Genomic DNA, 25,447 nt, shown 5'->3' with positions numbered 1-25,447 from the left:
TGAGCAACCATGTCAACAACGCTGTGCTGAAGAAATGTGGAGCAAGTTGCATGCGGTGCATGCTTATCCGGCCCATACGCTGCATGCTGCTTATCCGGCCCATACGCTGCATGCTCATAACGAACGTATACGACGTGGCACGTCAATTATCCGGCCCATACGCAAGATGGCCGGCGCGGCCCAATGGGGAAGGGAATTATGGGAAATATAGGGTGGAAATAGCCGGGCCCCGTTCCGCATCCCCCGCGGCCAACGGGCGCGTGCGGGACGGGAGACCGGTCGGGAAAATGGCAGGAAAATGGCAGCGCCCTCCAATCATTTTCGTGATTGTAGTATAGACTAGCGGGATGCCGCGCTTCGCGCGGCACCCGCTAGATGGGTGGAGTTGACTGTTTCGTAATAATTACTGTATACAGTGAAATCTCGATAATAACTCCAATAACTCCAAACAACTGTTAAGTCAAATAAAGAATCAGACGCTCTGCTGCACGTGAGCCTATTTGGGCTCGCCATCAGTCTCACCTAAGTTGTATTTGCGTTTAGCAACGTGCGCGCACATAACATTTCCTGTGGAGATTGTGCGAGGGTCCAGGACATATTGTCAATATAGGGGAGGGGCTAGTTAGGGTGAAAGGTGCTAGTCGGAACGCCCAATTTCCGTACAACCCGTCAACCATGTCACAAATATTTCCGGGGATGGGGAGAAATATTTCCAGGGACGGGGAGAAATGGTTTTTGTTATAGAGGGGAGATGGTGATATTGAAATCGCTGATATTGTGGAGGTTTATGTTTGTGCTGGGATTCATACCGTTTAAATGTTGTTTTAAATTGCGCACCGATTAGGAAGGTCTTGCTGTCAACAGTTGAATGAAATTAAGTATTTATTGCCGACCGATTGTCTCATGCAATGTCTCATTACATGTATATAAAGCTCATAACTAATGTTGTGCTGGAATATTGTCCAGTCAAATTGAACATTGATTTTTCAAGGTGCCAAACCATAAAGGACGTATACACCAACTGTACAATTAGGTAGTTTAGATGAAACGCGGTTTGATCTTGACCTTTACAACGTCGTATTCATAGTTCTCACTACAGAGGAGAGGAGGGGGAAGCCAGTGGGGATGGGGGTTGGATATTGTGTGGCCTATTTACATGGGCGTCGCCAGGATTTGTTTTCTAGAGGGGGCAAAACATATTTTTGCCAAAGAAATGCCTGTTTTTCTCAACACATTCTCCATTTATCAGTTTTAGAGAAGGGCAGGGACATTTAGCCCCCCAACTCATTAAATTTAAAATTGAACTCATTTTTTCCCCTTCTTTTTTCTTTTTTTTTTTGCTTTCGGGGGGGGGGGGGGGGGGGGGGGGGCAAGTGCCCCCCTTGCCCCCCCCCCCCCCCCTTGCGACGCCCATGCCTACTTATGTTACACCTGTGAATGGTCACTTATATTTCCGGGGAAGTGGGCAACAATTTATATTCGTTATGGTGAAGGGGTGTTTTGTATGTATTAAGTAGTAGTTAATGTCATTATAACAGTTCGTGTTTTTATTATGGTGATGGGGTTGTAGAGCAAAGTATTGTAACACGTTTATTTGCAGAAGAGAGTAAAACTATAAGAAAGGACATATTGGAGCACTTCATAATTATGTCAAGCACCACATGTTAAATGTATTTATTACAAAACTGTGAAAATGAAATCAGGTACAATGCACACACAAATTTTTTAGTAATAATGTATTTGCATTCAATACAGGGTAGTACTTTGACAAAACTCAGGGGATATAATTGTAGCAAATTTTCGGAGCGATTTTCGTAAGGGACGTCGGTCCAGGCTTGTTTAGCATAGGCAAAAACATTCCATGAAAGACTTTCAAGCGAGACGGGTAATCATTCCATAATTATTCTTGGATACAACTAAGCCAAGGATATAACTTTACAAAAGGATGGACATAAAACAGCAGAAAAGAGTGATTATTTTTGCACTATTTCATTTTCATGACTTCTAAATAATAAAATTATGGCTAGAAGAAAAATGTGTTTTGAATGGGTAAAGAGAAAAAGCACGTCACGTCTTCGTCTTGAGTCGAGATTCTTGCTTTGGGAACTGGTTGAAGCATGCACTGGAGCATGCTTGGAGCATGGTTGGAGCTGGTTCATGTGATGTGGGTGTCATCGGGAGTCCTGTGTAAAGGAGTAACAAAGAAAACTTGTAAAAAAATACATCGGCTAACAATAGCTACAAATAAATTGTTCCTGCGCGGTTTGTGCCTTACGATTCTGCGCGCCGTGCGTGCTCACGGGTGTCGGACGCTTCGCCCCATTTCCACGTCGCCCCATGTCACTTCGCCCCTAACCACTTCGCCCCATCCCCACTTCGCCCCATCCCCACATCGCCCCATCTCCGCTTCGCCCCATCCCCACTTCGCCCCATCCCCGCTTCGCCCCATCCCCACTTCGCCCCATCCCCACTTCGCCCCATGTAGTATAAAAAAGGGAAGGCTAGGGGTGCAGACCAAATAAACTGCCAAAGACCCCAGATAATAAATGCTCCCAATTCTAGAAACTCAGAAAAAATACAAACTCTCTGATGAGGTGCTCGAGACACAGATGAGAGAAATGATGGCTTAAATAAAATCATCAGCCGCTGGATTCAAAAGAATCCCGTAGGTATGGGTCAGTGAGTTCAAAGGAACTCACTGCCTTGAGGAAAATGTTCCGTCAAAATTTGTCTGATATGTGAGACTTACAACTTCATTGATGAGATTGGTTCCTCCAAGAGTGAAATTAGGATGTCAAAGGTATTGTCGTTCTCAGATAAGTGGGAGACGGGTTGGTATAGCCGGGTTGGGAACAAAGTTGGATCTTTTACTTCAAGCTTTTTTCTCGGTAGGGGAGAGCCTAGCTTGAGAGGTTGGTTATGAATTGTTCATTTGGTGATGGGCTAATTCTTTCCGTTGGTTAGCAATTAGTGAATCTATTGAAATAGTTTTTTTTTAAGCCAAAAAAATAGATGAGATTTTTTTTTTTACATGTAACGGCTGGGGCGAAGTGGGGATGGGGCGAAGTGGGGATGGGGCGAAGTGGGGATGGGGCGAAGTGGGGATGGGGCGATGTGGGGATGGGGCGAAGTGGGGATGGGGCGAAGTGGTTAGGGGCGAAGTGACATGGGGCGACGTGGAAATGGGGCGAAGTGTCCGACATTCGTGCTCACAGCACATCGCGCAGAAATCGCCATCTTTATTTTCGGGTTGCGTGTTTTCGCTGTGCTGTCATCGTAGTTTCCCCCCCCCCCCCCCCAAATTTCTCTAAAAAAAAAATCAAAACCCGGCCCTCTATCAGTATGACATACCTGTTTATTGAGAATGTCTCCAACTATTTTGGTCGGGCTTTTTTAAAGTGGATTTTGTTCCCTATAGGAACCGGGCCCTTCTACTAAATACTACACGATCGCCATGTCCGAGGCCCACGCGATTGGGTCACACTTTTCACAAACAACAATTGTCATTGCCAGCAGTGGTGTTCGAAAGAATACTTATAATCCTTTGCCAGAGGTGTTCGAAAGAATTACTACTAACTATAATCTATAATGTGTCATAGCACAAACCGGACTTACCATTGAAAGAGAAAATTGTAGCATAATCAATGCATCAAACGACCATCAAACGAAGCTAGTAGTGCTGAGAAAATGTGGGGCAAGCATGCCTTCAGCTTTGCATGTTGCATGGAATACCTATGGTGGCCCTGAAGGGACATCGCATATCGCAAACGTGTGCGCATACGTATGCGATGTCGCGAAATTTATCGCGAATGTGTGCGCACACGTATGCGATGTCGCAAAATTTATCGCGAATATGTGCGCACACGTATGCGATGTCGCGAAATTTATCGCGAATATATGCGCACACGTATGCGATGTCGTGAAATTAATCGCGAATATGTGCGCACACGTATGCGAATTTGTTTGCAATGTCGTGAATTTTATTGCATACCTTGTCGCATACCTTTCAGTAAAATTCCTAATGAACTGGGGAGTTAGTCTGGAATCTAGACGTACTGTTAGATATAAATAGGGTCTGACTAATAAACCTTCGCGCGCACGCTGTTCCTCGTGCAATCGTTACTACTAGTACTGTCGAGCGCAAACTTGCTACTTGCGCAACTTTGAAATTTGCGCGCGCAAGTTTGAAACTTGTGCGCGCAAATTTCAAAGTTGCGCTAGTAGCAAGTTTGCGCTCGACAGTACTTGTAGTAACGATTGCACGAGGAACAGCGTGCGCCGAGGTTTATTAGTCAGACCCTATTTATATCTAACAGTACGTCTAGATTCCAGACTAGCTGCTACAACTCCCCAGTTCATTAGGAATTTTACTGAAAGGTATGCGACAAGGTATGCAATAAAATTCACGACATTGCAAACAAATTCGCATACGTGTGCGCACATATTCGCGATTAATTTCACGACATCGCATACGTGTGCGCATATATTCGCGATAAATTTCGCGACATCGCATACGTGTGCGCACATATTCGCGATAAATTTTGCGACATCGCATACGTGTGCGCACACATTCGCGATAAATTTCGCGACATCGCATACGTATGCGCACACGTTTGCGATATGCGATGTCCCTTCAGGGCCACCATAAATACCGTTGCATGCGCTGCAGCGCATGCTCCTCTATACGAACGTATACGTATACGTGGCACGACAGGTGTAGCATGAATATCCGACTCCATGAAATGTGGACTCATTGGTAGTCCTGCGCACGCGTGAGTACGATACTGTGCTATTTTTAGGATCATTTTGGGAGAGTGACCTGTCACGTACGTGCGAGGGATCAACCAATAATAGGGAAATAGGGGTCCGATTTTCATAGGAGTCGAATTTTCACGTGACACCGGCCCGTACGCAAGATGGCGGCCGGCTTAATGGGGAAAGGAACTCTGGGAAATATGGGGTGAAAATAGCCGGGCCCCGTTCCGCATCCCCCGCAGCCAACAGGCGCGATGGGGACGGGAGACCGGTCGGGAAAATGGCAGCGCCCCCGAATCATTTTCGTGATTGTAGTATAGATAGTATAGATGAAACGGGGAACACTCCGTTGACAAAAAAATTGAAACAGGACATGCAGGAGGAAGTAACTGCTCATGAGGAAGGGCGCCACCACGTGTACGGTAGGTAAAAGGCAGATTTTCTCCAGTACACTTAATCTGTTGTTTAGTTGCGCAAAGCCAGTAAATGTTTGTTTCTTTTGTAAATCATGGAGATATGTAACATTTTTAAAGCACTTCATTCCCTCATTTAGTACCACTCAGGTGCTTCAGGGGGCCGGAAACACCTAGTGCCACATTTGAAATTGACAGTGTACAGTATCATATTGTGAATGAGTTGACTAGTAAACAGGATTCAGAGATGCGGGTGGTATGAACCGTTGCATTTTCCCCTAACTATTTCACTTTTCATCGTGTTTTTGTTTGTTTTGGTTTTTAGTTTTGTTTTTTTAAACCAAAGAGTATAACAATATTTTAATTTATTAATTGTTAATTTCTTTCTAATTAATTGTTTTTATTCATGACTGTTTTAATTTTTCTTTCTTCAAAAATGTGAAGGCCTATTTTTATTGTGCAGGGTTTGTGACGTCCTTGTGACATGTAAAGTGTTTTTAAAATAATGAATAATAATAACAATTATTCATATTATACATACAAAAGCATTCTATTCGTGTTATGAGTAAGGTGTGCTACTTTGAAATTGGTCGTAGGCCTATTCATAATTAATGATAAAACGTGGACTTCTTTTTCAAAAAGAAATTTACTTGTCTTATTTTGTTATTGACTGTCTGAAGTAGCAGTAATGAGTTACAACAATAGAACAAATGACAGAAATTTACAGGTGAACACAACTTGAATTGAGCAAATTTGATCAAAATTATTTTTCAGATGCTTGGTTTTAGGTTCATTTAATCGTTTAAGTTTTACTTTAGCCCAGCATGACTGTTACTTTGTCATTTTAATACAAGTTGACTACTTTTGCGATAATTCTTGTGGTGCAAACAAAGGTGTGTTTTCTCTTTATATACATCCTCCATGTTTTCCATTGCTGATGGATGCATAGTATCTTAAAACCTGCCTACTTAAAACCACAATCTAATCATTTAAATCTGATTTCCATGTATGAAAAACTTCAGGAAAGTTGTGGACTCTTGAAGCAATCACCGCTTGAGTCTTGGTTGCATTGCCCTGTCTCCTCCCTTTCTATTGTCATTATCTACTTTTATCCACCGTTTATTCCTTTATTCCCTTTATTAGTCTCTTCCACAATGAAACATTTTCTTCATCAATGAAAATCCCGCTCGTATTTAACACTTGAAAAATTCTATTGTATAATTTTCGTGTTGATTCTCCATAATAGCCTCACATGCGTTTACCAACCCAACGCTAGCGGCGGCCTTCCCGTAGACCACTGGCGTCATAACGTTTCATCGGGCCCTGTACAAAAAAAACCAGATACCCAGTGCGTCGTTTGTATATATTATGCAGTACACTCCAAGCACATTCCTTCCTCTATCTCAAGTCTAAGTGTAGGATTTCTTGCATTGGTACAATGGAATGGGTCATGGAATGGGAATTGGGAATGTGGATAGATGGATCCTTAGGCGATAACCTTTTTCCATGTATAGCTATGGAACCCTCAGCGTCATGACATTAGACAGTTGGGGTGAATGTACGTACAAGTTCCCAAAACTTTTCTATGCCATACATAAACGTCCCGGTGCATGAAGTCAATTGTCCAATCAGAAGCGGTGGTTAGACCTCCAATTATTTTAGCTATTTGTTTAACTTAAAGTAAGATAGTGTGAACGTAGGTCTTTTTTTATTTCGAGTTTTGTTTAAAAGTTTGGAAAATTTGTAAACGGATTTAGAGTTTTGTTCGTTTACACGTGTAACGTTCCAATGCACGGGTAGAATCGGTTTTCTAGCGTATAAAGCCGGGTGCGCATTGGAGATTTAGGGGCGGATCCACGAATTTTGCGGGGGGAGGGGGGCCTGGTACCATCTTCCAATGGGGGTGCTGTTCAAATCCGATGATCATGCACACTTCCTTACCCCCGCTGGCTACGTCTCTGTGTCCGAGTGTTGCGGACAGGCGGACATAATATATGTAACAGTTAAAGCTAGGGGGGAGGAACCGCGCCTGACCATTTGGGGTCAAAAGCTACGCGGACTGTTGTCAACGTAAAGGTAATGTACAACATTTGCAAACATTAAAAACGAAACTACAACATTATTATAAACCCCTTGACTGTAAGTATAATAGTCTCAAGCATCCTGTGAAATAATTGCGCCTGGTGTACTGTCATTTTCAGCACTGAAAAATTGCCTGGGTTAATTCAACCCAAGAAAGGGTGAAAACTGGAACTACCCAAAATTGGGTTGTTCTTTACACAATTGTTTGGGTTAGAATTTCCATTAAATTCAGCCAAAAGGTGAAGTCATACAAGACCGAATTAAATTTGGTCTTGTATGATCACGATTTTTGGTTGAATTTAACAGATATTACAACCCAAACAATTGGGTAAAGAGCAACCCAATTTTGGGTAGTTCCAGTTTTCACCCTTTCTTGGGTTAATTAACCCAGGCAATTTTTCAGTGAGGAAAGTGCAATTTGTATCATTTTTCAACGATGGTTCGGCTGAACCATCGTTTAGAAAAACGGCTTTATGTGGAACAATATTTCCTATAAAATAATAACCCGCAAATCCGTCCATTGCTGAAAATTACAGCAAAAGCAAATGTTGTATTATTACCTTTAACCAACGTAAAAACCTCAAACACTATTTCAAAGTTTCCTTTGGCCCTTCATCCTGTAATAGCAACCCCACCACCCACACACACACCCAGACTGACTGCCTAATAATATCGTTTGATTATTATCATTATATCAATGCAGCCGTACACATTGTACATGCACAATTTTCAATATTTATTTTCCTGTATATTATTTACCGTGTCAACTGGAGGGGCTGCAACTCTCCTCTCTGTTTAAACAGAAGATGGTTCCATTGCATGTTGATTTTAGCAAAAAAAATGTGAAAAAGACATTAAATTCATTCCTGCTATACAGCCATGGCAAAATGCACAAGAGGTGTAATCCAAGCAGGTGTACACATTCAATAATTCAATTAATCCTCCTCCTATATCCAAAGTTCAACCTTGAACCTTTTCTGTAATTCAATGAACAATTATTTACCACCCAATGACAGAGGCGATTGCACTGTGCCCATCCCCGTTCATAAGTCTTCTCTACCCCTGGCATCCCATATGCCCCCCTCCCGACAAGATTAAAACTTGTTAACGTAGCAAGACTAACAAGTTGAAGGGGCGTGACTTCCAGGCATCTAGACATTGATTAGATTGAAGTATGGAGCGCGTAGATCGACCCTCGGGCAGAGGCAGATTAGTGCGTGTCCACGCATTTTGACAACTAGCACGTGCAACCTAAATGACTGAGCCCGAACCATTGCTTGACCAGTTTGAAGGTCAATTTAAAAAAAAACGCCCTCATTACTTTCCTTTCAATCACAATTAAATAAAGTAGGAATTAAATTAGAATGCAGCATTTAAAGTGAAAAGAGGAACTACAAAAAAAGTAGTTTTGAAAGCCGAAAAACGTGTTCCCAAGCTGATAATAATTATGCCTATCTCTCTCCCCGGAACAATGTCGATTTGGAGGTCGAAAGTACTTCCCATGTGATGCCAGATCTGAAACGTTTGGAACAAAGCGAAACTTTGAGGAAATTGTGCCTTTATAACTAGGGCCATGTGTTCTACGCTAGATTTAATTTTGATAATATCCTGATAACGTGCCTCACGTGCCTCATTTAATATCGATTTTAAAATACCAAAATAACTTTAAAAACAAACAAATATGCGTGTATTTACAAAAATTAAAACGAAAGTGGTTCTTTTTTTTTTCTTCTTTTTTTTTTTTTTAATAATTAAGGCAAATAGTGTTAGCGAGAAACTACCCTCATGACCTGTGCATTATTGTTAACATTATTTGTCCGTCCTTTTCAATATATACGCTGAATTTTGTATTTTCATGAAAAAAAAATTACCGTCCTTCCTTTTCGTCTGCGAAAACAAAACGCTTTTATTTTTACACCCCTAACTTTCACAAAAATATACGCCCTTTGGGAATTAATCCCTGAATTATTGTCACGCTGCAAATATTTTGAATTGTTTTAAGTCATAACTCCATAACTAAATGGGTATGGATATTTTCGGTCGGTGTCTCATTCCAAACTTTTTATGGTGAAACTCAAAAATAGAACGGAGAGTCGACCTATATTTTCAAGTGGAAATTCCTTATAAAACAATGGCTTCACTCCTCATAGTGATATCGTTGCAAACCATGCAATACATAAACAATACTACATGTAATGGTAAAGTGAAAAATGCTGAAAACAACAATAATAAGGACAAGTTACTACGTGGCTACGTGAAAAAATTGTCACAGACGCGAGTAAAACACCAGATCAAGATTAAATACCGAATCTGCTCATCGCAAACGTAGTAATACTTTGTGTGTCATTGTGAGTTGCATTTAAAACCATTGTCCTCTTATTTGTTTGTGTTTCACATTTATATTACACATACAAATGAGTTCGTTTCTTGATTTCATGACATTATAAGGGTCGAGTATCATTCGTGAAGACAATTTATTTGAATCAGTGTCACGTACCAAATTTGGACAAGTTGAAGGCTTCAACCCATTCAGTACTGATTGTTTGGGTGTAGGCTATAGTCTTTATATTACACCAAGTCACTGTTACTACCTTTTTTTTTCAAATGTATGCAATAACACAAACATTATATGCAGCGAGAAATTACAACACCTAATCCATCTCAAGGATGCAAAGAACCCTGTATGGACTAATCTTTAGATATTTATTGAAACAGTCAACCTACATGACTCGTTAAAATAGGTCAAACATTTATTAATAAACTTGGATTAAAATAACATTCCGTATTGTGGTCACATGATCGAGGCTTGGGGACCTCCTACCGCTGCCCTAGCAACAGCCTCACTGTATTCTTTGGCACGCATGCGCAGAGCTGCCAAACTAAGAGACCGCTTTTCTTGATTTTCCAACACAGCGAAGGATGACAAAGGCGGCGACTTCAGATTGGTTGCCAAGCTGTAGCTTCCATACATGAATGGATTGTACGATCCTGAAAAACACAGAAAACGATATTTTTTTATCACATCGAGGATATCATTGAAACTTATGAGTCGTAAGGTTGAATTATATTGCAGACACATTAGGGGTGGAAGATTATGTCCGAGTTAACTGAGAATACACAGTTAATATGAGTATTAGCCAGCCAGCCAGGTTGCAGACTCAGGGAACCAAACCAGACATGCAGATTGCTGGATCTATCTCAGATTGTTTCCAGACTATTTGGTTTTGTATGTCTGCATTACCACGCAGTCTATCCCCGTACATCGGAACCGATATCTCTGCCGTACCGTCTTCCCTCCCAATATCACTCTATGTGAAACGTTTTCGTTATATGCTCAGTTAGTTTATTCACCTTTTCGTGCGGCATACGATATTAACTGCGATGCGTAAGGCGTGGTCATTGATGCGGGAAATGAGCACAGAGCTGGGGTGTATCTGAATGAAAAAAAAAGATACAATCAAACACAGTTCAATGAAATAACATCAATCAATATCATCACTTACTCGATTGTAATTAGTTCTCCTGTAATATTATCATACCTTTCCAAACCTGGTGGAGCAGGTCCCGCCCACAAAACAGGGGTGTGTCCTTGAGATCCAGGCGATATAGGTGTGGCCGCAATGTTAGATCTGGGCGTGACAACAGCTGGCGACACAACCACACGTGGACTTGTCGAAGTCCTCTCTGCATTTACGTAATCATCTGCCTCCCCACCTGTGGTAGACTCTGGCGAGTTATCGGCCTCCATCTTGGCCGATTCCTCATTGGAGTTGGAGTCGCTAATGTGGCCTCCAGCTTTCTGTTCGCTCTTCATTCGTTCGGCTTTCCGCCATTTTGCTCTTCGATTCTGAAACCAAACCTGGCAATTGAAAAACAAAAATATGATTACAGACTGAATAGGCAAGAATGACTTTCAAAGACGAAATAAAGAACGATTATTGAATCAATTTCAATTCTTGATAAGCCTCTTCGAAGTGTCAATTTGGTGTTAGAAAGTTTTTCTTAATCATCATATGGGAAAAGTTGAATAGATAAAAAAAAAAACCAGTGAGTCCAGTTAAAACCGCAACTGTTCCAGTCTTACACAGCAGATGCTAGGACACATGGCGAGTCACTTCGCGGCCGCCTAGAACCAATAAACTCTGACCCGTAACGCGACGAATCTCGTTCCAGCCGGTCATCGCGCTGTATGCACCAAGCCAACCAAGATGAGATTTTAATGGGATCACATCCAATTAAGGTATTATTTTTCAGAGCAGTATTCATACTCGGCGGTCGGATTTCATACAGGCTCGGACATTAATTACCTTGGGGTTTGACGTTAGGGGCGATAGGCGATGAGTTAACAGATTGTTCGGAGACTGGGAAAGATGAGGTATGATGTAGGGAGGCAAGACAGATACAACCCTGACTGAGTCGTGAGAGCTGAAGCGATACAAGAGAAGAACACCGCAGCTTGGCCACTGGGCCGTGAAATAACCAAGTCTGCTCTCACAGAAACAATATGCTGAACTATACTAAACATACACCCAAATCGGCAAAGTGCAAATACAAGGTTGTCTATACTTCTTTTATTTGTGATGTGTATTGCGGGTTTTCAGCGTTTCTCCTATTCTAATATTGAACGTCAAATGCCAACCGAAAATGGTTGGGTTGAACGTTTGGAAACGAAATAAAGATGTGATGAGATAGACCTACGTAAAAAAAAAAAACCACACACACAACAAAAGAGGAAGAATGGCTTGGATAACGCGTTCATTTATATAAATTCAATGAAATAACAGCAAAGGCAATTCCAAATCAAATATACTTGCAATTAGGTCTACTTCCCAACGTAACGACCCACATTCTTGATTTTTTTTCTAACTGACTTATACGAATAAACAAGACCGTGTAATACAAATATCTGTATCTTATACTGAAATGACTCTCATGTGTAGTTGGCTTTTCTTTTCAATTTTATTGTTCTGTTCTTTAGCACTAGAAATTGTACAACTAATTTTGACGGATGTGGTCGGCTGATGAAGCAAATTATTTGATTCTCTAATTTTGAATTGCAAAACAGTATCTCTAAAACATAGTCCTCCACAATATGCATAACGTCGAAGGTGAGTAACATTCAGTCAGTCAGTTTTGCACAATTCATTTTCATAGAAGCTGTTGTTATCTAAAAACAGACAAGTGAGTACCACAGCTCTTCTTGCTTTCCACTCTCAAATCTCAAATCACATTTTAGTACTGGTATCTAATTATAGAAGATCTGTAACCTTTGCGCATCTTTGGCACATGCAGGAGGCCCCATCCACTGTATAACACATAGCAGCAAGGTACGTGGATTTGCATTGCACACCCGTCCAAGGTAACAAAGCGCTTCGGAGACCTATAATCTAATTGACTCGTTTCCTTATCATGTTATGGGAGAAAAACTCAATTATATTATTACAGTCCGCGCACCTGTGCCGAGATTTGAGACGGGAGACATGGGGGGGGGGGGGGGGCTCGAACACTGAGAGAGGAGGGGTCCATTGGGGCTATGCATGATCAGCGCCGGTTTGTGACACCCAGAGGGTTGATGGGATGGTCTACACCTTCCCGTACAGGTGTGTGACTGCGCTGAAGGTACCGGTCGTTATAATACTAGTATGGGTTAATGAGAATTAAGTTCTTGAGACCTGAGGAAGACGTTAGTTGGCAGATCATTGCGCTTATCAACGATTTAGTTTTTCAGTTCATAAATTTGATATAAACAGCAAATGTGGAAGGAAGGTGCTTTTAAAATTCATTGTAATGTATTATCTGTATACGCTTTAAATAAATGTTGATAATACTACTTATAATTGAACGGGGTACATTCAAAGCAACCTTGTAAGGTACATTCAAAACAACCTTGTAAAATGAAGGTATTTTTCTGTAGGAATTGGTGGTGAGTCTTTAATAAATGTATTTATTGAATTCATTCATTGATCGATGCCAATTCAAATGGAAAAATGCTTTCACGACGTATAATTGTACAGGTAAATTCACTTTCTTCTTCTTCTTTTTTTACAATGCAAATATAACAGGAATATTACCTGAATCGATAGGAATGTCAAGCGCTAGAACCATCGCTCGATGCATACCTGCATATACATCAAGTCCCACACATTTTCGTTTTAAAAAAGTGTACAGAAGATTTCACCGATAAGTGACAAAAACTCTCTTTTTTTAATTAAAAGTGAAAAGAAGACTTATTTAATCGCCTAAGAAATAGAGATAAGAAAGATAATTTCTCTTGATATTAACAGAATATTGCTCTTCAAAAAATGAATGTCAGACTTTGTTCATCTTTGATAAGCAAAACGAAGGTCTTATTAAACATGTCCAAGAAAAACCGAAGAGGATTAATCGGTGGTGAAAATAATGCAGCTGCCTTGCTCTCCATCGCATTTTAGCAGCAGTCACGCAATGAATCGGCGCTCACCGCGTCACGACATGAAACTAGGCTGGGCTCATGGGACCTCAGCCCCGGCACCTCCTACGCGCAATCACGGCAGATGGTGTAACACCTCCCAAGCAAAAACACGCTATTTGTCCGCCAAGTAACGGCGATTTACGGGGGGCTTAAAATTAGGAAAATTTTGAAAGGGGTGTAAAATTGGTTGAATTGAGTTACAGTCGTGAGTCACGGATGATGGCACACTCGGTTCTAAGGTATTTTAATATTCATGGTATGCCACATTGCATCATGTTCATTACCCAATATCCATTGTACAATGTCTATGTTCCAAGAATGTCAAAATGATGCGATTATGGAAAGGTCACAGAAATGAAACCATGAATCAAATACTGTTACAGTTCAATTTCGCACATCAAACATTAATTGCGACATTGAAATTAACAGTCAAATTGCAAGTTCAAAAGAGCTGAGTATTCTTCTCAGCATCAGTCGCCGTGTGTGTTTTATCTGACCTTTTCCTTTGTACTCTGGTACATTATATTCTGATCATGAAGGCAAGTAGAGTTCATCCTTTTATAATGAATTTTGTGGAAATCTGTGTTTAATTCATTGTCATTATATGGCGAGCATGAGTGACATTTTAAAGCAGTAAAGGCTCCCCTATATAGCTTTTGGTTATTCAAAAATATTTTCAATAATTTTAAGACATCTCCTCTTTTCTTCATATATATTTCAAGATAGGCCTACATGTAGCCTATTCAAAAGTATTTCAAGATATCTCGTAAAGTTTTTGCAAGTGCCTCCAGGTGATTGTTTTGAAATATCACAAAATGATTTCAAAGATGAAAACGTTTCCTTGATATCTTGAGTGATTTTGAGATATCCCGAAATGGTGATGAGATTTCTCATAAAAAAACCGCATCCACGTGCATTTTAATTTAATATCAAGATGATGTGAATAAATGTCACTTAAGCGTGCCATACTCCTGACAACACCATTGTAATATTAATACTGTGAGTGCAAGATGTTAGCCTCATAGCTCTGCTTGATACAATCCATCAATTACGAACATTTAACAAATATCGAAAGTGCCTCTTCGTATAAAATCACAACCATCAACCTTTAACTTTAAAAATGTTTTCTTCAATTTTCCATTTCAATTGATTTTTGGGTTTTCCTTCCACTTTGTAGCCTCTTATCTCAGCTCAGAGGAACGACATCAAGAAAATTCAAACAGAATCTAAAATACAATCAATTAAAGAAACTTCACAAGCAAAACTGCATATTAATGTAAAAAAAAAATACTATTTCACATGTGTTCGTACGCATTGTACGTGGTATCTTGACAAACCGGAAGTGAACTCACCTGAACTCTAGCCTCAGTTAGGTTGATCCTCATAGCCAGGTCTTCTCGTGTGAATACATCTGGGTAATGCGTCTTAGCAAAGGCAGTCTCTAATTCTTCCAGCTATATAGTGAGAAGTAATGGAAAGCGTATCACAGTGTCTGTTTTGTCAGGGCCCCTTGCCCCTACCCCTTCGAAAAAAAGGGATGAATCAGTGAGACTTATCTCAAACGATCTTATACCGGTTTACCCTGAAATACTTGTAGCCTATAGTATTGCTGAAAAAACACCAGTCATCTTGAGAAAAAGGCAAAGGTCATCAGAAATTACATGTAAGTCCGATATTAACTGACGACCAGTGACCCGGATGTATATTTTCCCAACTTGGACTTTCCATGAGGGAAAACACTGTTGTTTTTTTTAGATGCATTGTTTAAATACTCAATATGTCGTTCAAGTGAAAATGATGAAAATATCTGTAATGTTATCTTAGATATTTTTACCTGTTGCAACGTGAACGTTGTTCTATTTCGTCGTTGCTTCCTTCGAGCAAAACTATCGTCGGCATCACTGACGTATGAAAGATCACCGTCTTGACAAACAAACAAACAAACAAAACTTCTGTTAACGATTTGTAGACACATGAATAGAAAAATAACCCAAATCCGACCCCCCAAAAACCAAACACCACAGTTTCAAATCGAAGTGAATGTCAATTAATTCCACAGATAAGGGTTCAGAGTGTCTCATTCATGTAGTGAATAATCCGCTGAGGTCGCTGAAACCATAAACACCAATATATCATGCGGCATTATTCTCTAAAAAAAAAAATTAAGAACCATGGAAACTTATAATGCGAAGCAAAATGCCTCAAGCTTGAACGAGCAGACAAACCTCGATAAAAACCCAACAAATATTGTTCCATCTAACTCAATTATGTCCTCCTTTCACTTAAGAATACCTTTTAAGCTATTAAAACCGATCTTCGTGACTGGGACATTTCATAATTCGTGTCCCCTGTGGCATAAACACTTCTTGATTCACCCACTTTATAGTGTACTATATCCCCCAATTCTTTCCAATGTCATGTTTAAGTTGAGCAAAGCCGCGCAGCTCCGTTTATTGTTAAGTAAATGTTTCAGAGATTTCCCCCTACCGTGGATGTTGTTTGCACAGGGAGGCAGCGGAGAAAAGCCATCGTTTTAAATCGAATTAGGAAACTAGATCCCATTAGAGCTGAACTAATTTTATTGACATGCCACAAAGATGTCGCACTCACGATTTTCTCTCCATAATTAGGGCAAGCGAATTAAACTTGCTGACTATAAATCGCGCAAGTATAGCCATGTTGTCAGTCGCAAAATCAAGATTTTCGTTCTATATACAACAAAAATGTCCTGATTGTAAAGCAATTTGGTATACAAATAGTCTTAGTATTGTATTATTTAATTGGTTTGTTTGAGAAATTCGTCTATCACGCAATTGAAAATACCGCAAGCGATTATCCATTGGCAAGGAGACCGATTTCGGGGAATACTTGCACCTATTTTATTAATGTATTCCACATCTATTTTTGTTAAGACAACTCGTTCAGGCACAATTGTAAAACAACAACACAAACAAACGAAAAGCACTTCTTGAACTTACGTCAACAAAATGTTTGCCTTTCATTTTCCTTAAATGAATGCTTGAGGAACCAGTCATACGTAATATTGCAAATACAACGATGGTAATTCAATAAATGAAGAACCTGCATGTGTTCAGTTACCATGGCAATGCGGCAATGTTGTATGCTGTCGCTTATTTAGGCATCACTTGGCGTTCATTGTGCTTGTGTTGTCGAGTCTATACATGTATATACTTCAAAGATTCTCCCAGCAACTGTACTCAATATTATGCTGACTGATTTTGAAGATACATATTAATTCACACAAATCCCGTATAAGATGTTATAAAAATATTTTTCCGATGGAAAATCCGATCTAACCACCCACCCCCAAAAAAATCGAATACAAAGTCTGTATTTGTAGATGTATTTCCATTAAAAAATTTTTTAAAAGTTTTTCCTTTCGACAACAGATAGTTCCAAGCCCCTCTTTCCATAATTTGCATGAATTCCCACCCAAGCCGTTACTCTTCGTTACTAAGCCGTTATTCATTCAATATTTACAGCCACGCCTTCCTATTTGACCAAATGTTTGCACCGACATGAAATGACAAATGGTATATGTCCCAACATTCATCGACGCAAGCATGTATATAATAAGTGTGCGTGCGCGAGGTATGCGTGTTTGTTTACAAAGCTGAGCTGAATTTTCAGTTTAAATTTGTCAATGGAGTATGACTGTAAAGATTGATCAATGTGCGTCGTGGGCTAATGTTCACTGTACACATTTCATATGGCCCAACATTCACTTAGGGCTTGCAAGACATCGTGGCGTACAAGTAATCAGGTATGTATCACTATTAAAAAAAAAAGTGACCAAAGCACACTCTTGTTTGGCGCAATTTTGGTTGCAGACTAGCAGTTGTTAAAAGAAGTCCATCAAAAGATGCAATAACTAGTCTTACTGAATCACAATCTTCTAGAGTTTAAATGAGCACTAAACAATGGAAAAGCACCATCAACAATAAAGGCATATTTGGAAGCAAGTAGTGGAAGCTAGCGAGCATGTATCCAGGTCTATCAAGATTCATACATTCAACTCACTCTATACGACCTATAACAAGCCGCCATCACAGTCACATTGGACGTGTTGGTCATTTTCAAATTGCCATATTACATCACGACAACCGACCCCGATTCTTACAAGTCGAATTATATATAAGCTATAACGTACTTGTAAAGCAATTACGCTTTCTGTATATAAATAACCTACTTTTCACTTTGGTAGGCGACTCATAAATTAGACCAGAAGGTTGAACTGCGTATTTATAGCTTTACACAACACAGGAAGTATTAAATATTAAACTGAACTGGTGCTAAAATAAACAAAAAAAATCTCATAATACGATTTATAATTCTGATTGATTGATTTTGAAGTGATCTATGAAAGACTCTTCGAACAATTTGTATAATGCAAACAAGCTTTGTTTTTGCAAGATGCTTTGATGCGTTATTTTTATTCAGGAATAATGTTGAAATATTTAATAAGTCTGGACAAACGACGACCGATGGGCCCAAAAGTTCAAGCAATAGTCTGTATGGTGTCTATATGTATGAAAGTTGTGGGATCAATCAACAAAACTAGAATCAGAAATTGCCTCCAATTATTTTTGTAATAAAAAGAAATAAAAAAGGAAATTCCCAAGCTCTTAATGAATTAAATGCATGCTTTTCTACATGTCAAGACTGGATGGACCCACACAAAAGGTCTGTCAGTCCAGCTATGGATCGCTGAGTAGCCTCGCCCTGACCCCACACCTGGCAAGCTCCGTGTTGATGACCGTCCCCGAAACCAAACCATGAGTTTCCTATAGTACTCTCACCCTATCCCAGTCGCACTCTGCATGGCTTGGCGAGTTCCCCTTCTGCACTACTGTCTACATTTTATTCAGGGTGTTGGCACGGAGGGTCATTATTTTACTCAACTAGCGGGATGCCGCGTTTCGCGCCGCACCCGCTAGATAGGTGGAGCCATATACTAATGTTTACTTTGACCTCAATTTGCATGTTGACCCCAAGTGGGCGTGGCACACTTGGTGAAGCAATTTTGCCACATTTGTCATCATCAACGTTATGTTTTGCGTAATAGCGATACTTTTTGGAGATTTTAATAGAGCTAATGTTGTAATATTTAACTATTCAATGTCTGAAAGAAACAAAATAATTTGCCAAAAAAGCAAAAAAACCCAAAAAAACCACAAAAAACCAAATCATTTTCCCCACGTGCCAACCGTGACTTCAGAGGACGCGAAATCGGAGCCTAAAATTATATACCATGACCAAACCCCCACACATTAACCATTTCATTTTGTGCATGCCGCACACTCTTTTAGGCCTTTTACACAAAAAAACGTGACACACAGACATCAGACAGACAGACAGACCGACCGACATCCTGACCGACATCACGACAGACATACAACGTAGGATCTTTTATTATAGGATACAAATGGAAGGTCCCAATTGCAAAATTGTTTCAGCATAATAATTGGCACGCTGTGTGCCACAAAATGTGGAATAGGCTACACGTCATTGTTGAATAGGTATTGTGGTCTATAAGGTTGTTGTTTCATGCTTGACAAAAAGTCAAAAACTACTTTATAACTAGTCTGTTTTTCCTACAGGATGTTTTTCTTTGTTTTTGAGCTCTCTTCACCACAAACTATTCTCTTTCCCCCATCACTCCCCCTCCAAACCCTGTAGCCACGCCCTTTTGGTGGCTGGATGTTCTTTATAGTGTATCCGCATGGATGATACTCATTTCAACGGTGTATGCCGACAATTCAAACTGATTGCGCGTTCATGCCTCTCACCCATCGTGATTTACGGATTTAGAAACATTCGCCAAAGCGCCGTCAATTTTCGTCTTCTAATTGCGAGAGATTATCGGGGCGTCGACGGCGCGACACTGTCCAAATCATAGACGGTATACAGTCAAGAAGAGGCAAATCCACCACTCAGGCGTGAAGACCAAATTACACCCTCATCCAACCTTCCATTTAGCGTCTTCCTCCTGAATGAGCAAGCCGAACCCCATCAAGCCACTGTGTCCATACACACGATTTGAAGTTTGGAAGAAATATAATGGAGTTACCGCAAACAACACAAAAGGCTCTCCATTGTCAAATTGAATTTAGCAGGAAAACTGTAATAGCGTTACATTATACAGACGATTCCGACTCATTATAATTGTATTGACAGAGCGCTAAATATTTCAAAAGCTGCCGTTAAGCACATCCCCTGTAATTGCATTAGAGGGGAAAATTACTGCCGACGTAATTTAGTAATTGTATTATTCATAACCTGTGAGTTGGGCGATGGCTGATGCATACGAACGACGTACGGGGAAAGCTAACTTGATTAGGGGGCTTGCCTGACTGTAAGGCCCAGGCTCCCACGGGAAAGAGACGGAAAACCCTCTGTTCCCTCCTGCTTACATGGGAAAAAAGGAAAAGAGAGAGAGAGAGAAAAAAAGAAAGAAAGACAGAGCGGCAGAAAAATAGATGGGATCTTATGCTGCGAAGAGAATACTGCAAGACAGTTAGGATGTCCCATCAATAAGATACATGGATGAAAAATGCACATTGAAATGCAGTAACGCCAGATGAAGGTTGATATACAGACATAGAAGGAGGCAGCATGGAAAGCAAGCCAACAACATGGAAATGCAACAAAGGACACCACAGCATTCACGGAAGAGTTTTTTAAAAAAAGTATAAAACATCCAACGAACAAAAAGTTTACTAGCGGAAGGCTTCATACATTAACATCAGATAAATATTCATATAGCCTTGGATGTAAATATTTGTGAATAAGAAAACTGTAATATAGGTACAGGTAAATAAAAAAAGTACAAATACAGTGCATGCACTAAATACCGTAAATCATACAAACAATCTGGTGAATAGCATGTTGGTATGGAATTACGTGAATAGGTTAACAGTACAAGCCATCAAAGAAAGAATATGTTTATGAACTTGGAGAACAAAATGGACAGTATAAGGTTTACGGATAGAAATTGTCACAAAGGTGATCGCATACAAAGAGGGAATATAGCAGCAAAATAAGACAATGAATCGACATTTACAACAAACCTCAGATCGGATGTAACATAGTTAATACTAATTAATCTTACATCTGTATCTACGTTTACCCAATTTAGTTATAAGGGAATCATGCCTTCAGACTGAAAGAATTTTCCAAGTATGTTTTATGATCTATATGATAATATACTGGGAAACTAATGTCCAAGTAAACTCGGAGGACGTGGGGAAGTCATTATACGTCCGCTCATTACACACGGGTAATGACTTCAGGGAGGGTTATTTAGGCGCTAGATTTTACGTAATGTGCACCAAATGCGACTCCAATAATATCCCCACACTTCATTTCATGTCTTGATGGTATTAGCTTCCTAATGACTATAATGAAACACTCATTATGCTTTCTTATGATAAAAATCAATTGGCTGGGCATGTCTCGTTAAAAAGCATAGATTGAGTCCAAGTTATAATTATGATTCCAGGCAAATCAAAGTGTGCGTTGTACTTCTCACCGGCTTGTCAGCAAGTCGTATCATTTTTGTTTCTCGAATGATGACTTTTGTTGGCTTAAGATGGATTCATTCGTTGCCCTTTTGTTTTAGATTATAGTGGAATTAATAAAACTTCACTTGTAATGTTCTATAATTCAAGTTTTTGTATTCATTTTTTTGTACAATACAATCAATGCCATCAATACCATTTCTTGTCATTTGGCCTCAAACTCGTATGTGCCTTGTGCACTAAATTATGAGAAATTTTCCATTTCAGAAAAAAAAGAGATATAAACGTATACATTTTTTTTTTAACAGAAATGTTTCCCATATGTTGTGGATTTGATAATCGGAGCTCAGTTTATTACCATTGACACACGAATTTCCCGACCATGGAATAGTCACACCAATATCATGTGTACTCGGACTCCATAGAATCAGTTAAATATAAAATTCACAATCTGTGAGTACAAACATCAAGGCTGGAACCGCAACTCACATCATTGACCTGACATTTGTATGCTTGGATTTAGCCTGTTTTCCCGTGTATGTTTAGTTTCAAACAAATGTTAACCCTTTCACGTTGTTTGTTAAGTTAACCACTTACAATAATGCACACAGCGACGTCAACGAAGAGTTCAAGTCTGTCCTAAGTGTTTCAAGTGGCTCCACCTATCCCATTTGCTCCGCCCATCGCATTTTCCATTTTCATCGTTTTATGCAGAAACGTTTATAGCCGTGACTGTATGGACAACGCACTTTTGCACTAATTTACCACAACACTTCACGTGCTAAAATGCACGCTAACCATTCTAATATTGTCACTAGCGTTTCTCTGATATTATGACTATTATGATTAGGCCTATGCTTCTTTATTGTGTCCGCATTTTATAAAAATACAGATAATCCTATTCCATTGGCAATGAGAAACATACAAAAATAAATCACATATAGGCCCCTATGAAAAAAAGTCGTTTGGATATTCCTTGTCTCCCACACAAACGGGAAAGGTTACAGTTTTGTTCTCTTCAGCCAACATTCGATCTGGGTATTGAACACATTCAGTACACATTGCACTGATATTCATCTATGCATGCAAAGGATACAGGCTTTGAGAATACTTCAAAACACTACCAACGCATTGTTTCCCAATATTTTTTAAGGGAGTATTTAACGTTATTTAATGGCGCAAACAATAACTTGAACAAGGGGCTTCAAGATCTTGAGATCTCATCCCCCTTTGATATTTGTTCTATTATACATGTATGGGGGTATAGGCCTACCGCAAGGACCGGGTGTACCGCATTGTGCTTAACACCCTGCAGGAACTTCGCAAACGAATTACTGGTGAAATCCAAGCCCTATTGCAGACATGAGGACACAGGCACATTAACTATGCATTGATCTGAATGACAGACAGGTGGAAGGTCGAGCAGCAGGACAGTGAAAATGTGAACCTTATTTGTAATTCAGTTTCAAATTCAATAAATGTAATTCCATTTGATTGATGTCCTGTTCTGCTATTCCATTTATTTCCTTCATTGTCTTGAGAGTTGAGACCCAATTGTTGCCATTTTGTACATAGCAAAAGGCCTATCCTGAACATTGTGTTGGTAGTGTTTTTGGGGTAGTCCCAAAGAAAGGCCTGTATCCTTTTCATGCATGGCTGAAAATCAGTGAAACTTGTACTGACGGTGGTACACACCCAGACCGAATGATGGCTGAAGAGAAGAAAAAAAACTGGTTACCTTTCCGTTTTTGTGGGAGACAAAAACTTATCCAAAGGGACATTTCTTTTACTAATCCTGTATAGTGCCATCGTGAATTGGACGTGTTCCTATTCTCATTGTCATATACGTTTCACGTATTTCAATCAGTTCTGCTTTGCTCTGTTCTTTGCTAATTTCAGGGATACTGCTCAGTATATTCTCTTCGCAAAGTAACATTTTTAGCAGAGAACCAGACAGTCATACCATCGTTAGAACACCGTTACCAGCAACTGAGTAGAGTGGGGATGTAATTGGCCCAAGGTATGCTGAGCTGTGTTCAGTCAGCTGCTTTCTCCTAACCAGTAACGATTCCATAAGTGTTGCAGCACATGTTCGCAAAATACCAGTCATCCCTGCACGATGTACTATTGCCTCCCTCTTTCCCAGATCCCCGGTCGCTGTTAATATTCCGGTTTTGAAAAAGTTACTTGGGAACTTATGAAGCGCCAGAAGGTATGCATGGCAAATGTTGTTTTCTACTTACCTGAGCAGGTAATGGGGGGGGGGGGGGGACTGCACTATCCTACCCTGAATTACTCATCAAACGTTTTTAGACAATCGCTATCATTTTTACAGTGTACGACAATAAAGTTCCTAAGTTTAAACCCATGGTGCAATTAAAAGCACTTCTCCCGATAAACACCCCCCAAAATATGTATTAATCATCTTACAGGAATAATGTTATCAAATTCGTTTTAATAATAAAATAAAAGGAATACTTACATGAGCAGCTTGATCCCTCACAAGTTGTAGACGGTACATCGAGTTGTGATGGCGGTGCGTGAATGGACGAACACTGGTAACAATACATTGCTGCTTTACTTCTAACAACGTCTTTGCAATGTTGGTAGGACTTATATGTTTTTGATAAGAAGTACCTCGCGTGATTCGAATGAGTTCCAGTAGCTAAAGTCAGTATTTTTATTTGCAGACTGTGCAACCCCTACACATGTGTACAAGGCGAATGCTCAACTTAAATGTCGTCTTCAAACTTTACTGTGATGATTGAATTTTGGGAGTTATCCGAAACAGAAGTGCGGAGATCATTGATGCACTTTGATTGGCAGGTTGTCAGTTGTTTCCTTCACGCGGACCACTGAGGAAAACACAAGACTTTTGATCCCAAACTATGTACCATGACCGTCGATTCAAATGAAACAGTGTGTATTTCTAAATTCGGAACATCTTGTAAATTAACGCAAATATTGAGTAGACTTCTTGAAAATACTTTTCATCAGTCGGACGAAACTGAACAGAAGACACTCTGTTGTCCACAGGTAAGCTGATCTGAGATGAATGTGGAGCACTCAAGGAGTTTACGGCAGACATCAATGATCGCATCCACAGTGTGCGATATCGTCTTGATGCAGTGACGAGGCAGTGATACGTGTAGGTACGGGGGACAGCCTATCCGTTGCCAGCCGTGCCTGCTGTGCGTGTAGCCGTCGCTTCACTCCATCGGTGTGTCCATGTTATTCCAGGCAAGTAAATGGAAAAATGAAAATGCCGTACTGCTCAATTAGATTACATCAGGCTGAACAGCGCACAGTAATTACGCTCCGTGTGGAAAATGACAAAGGACATCGCACCACTAGAAAGTACCGCCGCTGACTCTGTAATTGAGAGAAAGGGGAAAAAACAGGAACGAAGAGACCCAGATGAATATAATGAAATTAATTCATGCTTTATGTCTGGGGCAGCAAGTACAATGGAAAATGAAGAGTAAATTTGATTTCTCTCTCCAATATTTGATAATTGTTGGGGTCGTATAATTTGATTATTTTTATATCAGAGAAAGCGAAAAAAGTAAGCATGTTTATGCAGGTTTAATCTTCGCTAGACTCTGCATATCATTACACTGAAATTTGCTGAAAAGAGGGTGTTTATACTTTCCATACAAATGTGTATGATAGTTGTGTCCTTGCAATCCGTGTTTAGCCTGTGCGTCTATTTTTTAGGTCGGGATGAAAAGATGAATTGTCTTCAAAATACTTTACCGAATGAGATAAAATCCATGTAATTCAATGCAAAGTTACTTTAATTCTGTTCAACAATATCGTTGGACCTAAATGTTTATTTCAATTCAGTTATTTTTTATAAATAGATTTCATTTTGGGTGCACTTCACAATTATAAAATAAATAAAAAGCGTTATTATTATTACAACATTAATTCTAATTCGTTCTAGATTCTTGGTATATTTCGTCTCGTGTTGGAATCGATATTGGTGTTTACAGGAAACATTAATGAAATGAACTAAAGCGTTTGCATATATTTTTTTTAAAAGTCCATAAAATTATCCTGCAATGCCGTAAATTTTCAGCAAGGAACTGCACCCGATGTGTAGATGAATGTCCCCATCCCGACACAATATCCTACACCCAACTAATCAAATACACGTAACGGCCGCCACTACAAGCCCCCTCAGGCCTCTTAAGTTGCCGCCC

The 25,447-nt window shown here is 39.8% G+C and overlaps 1 protein-coding gene and 1 long non-coding RNA gene across 2 annotated transcripts; both read right to left on the bottom strand.

Moving 5' to 3' along the window:
• Window positions 1-1,715: 1,715 nt before the first annotated feature.
• LOC119731369 lies at window positions 1,716-4,789 on the bottom strand. Its single transcript, XR_005271450.1, has 3 exons — window positions 4,653-4,789; window positions 3,616-3,732; window positions 1,716-2,183 (listed from the first exon to the last, which is right to left on the bottom strand). It is a non-coding gene; the product is annotated as an uncharacterized LOC119731369 (long non-coding RNA).
• A 3,174-nt stretch (window positions 4,790-7,963) lies between these two features.
• LOC119731475 (dorsal root ganglia homeobox protein-like) lies at window positions 7,964-24,609 on the bottom strand. The gene is made up of 6 exons (XM_038204657.1): window positions 23,725-24,609; window positions 15,536-15,624; window positions 15,054-15,155; window positions 10,790-11,109; window positions 10,602-10,684; window positions 7,964-10,238 (listed from the first exon to the last, which is right to left on the bottom strand). Exons 1-6 carry the CDS (start codon window positions 23,810-23,812, stop codon window positions 10,042-10,044), a joined length of 879 nt encoding a protein of 292 aa, XP_038060585.1. The 5' UTR covers window positions 23,813-24,609; the 3' UTR covers window positions 7,964-10,041.
• Window positions 24,610-25,447: the final 838 nt, after the last annotated feature.

This window comes from Patiria miniata, unplaced genomic scaffold (genome assembly GCF_015706575.1).
Source record: "Patiria miniata isolate m_02_andy unplaced genomic scaffold, ASM1570657v1 HiC_scaffold_23, whole genome shotgun sequence".
Classification (NCBI taxonomy): Eukaryota; Metazoa; Echinodermata; class Asteroidea; order Valvatida; family Asterinidae; genus Patiria; species Patiria miniata.
This window is presented reverse-complemented; position numbering and strand designations above follow the sequence as displayed.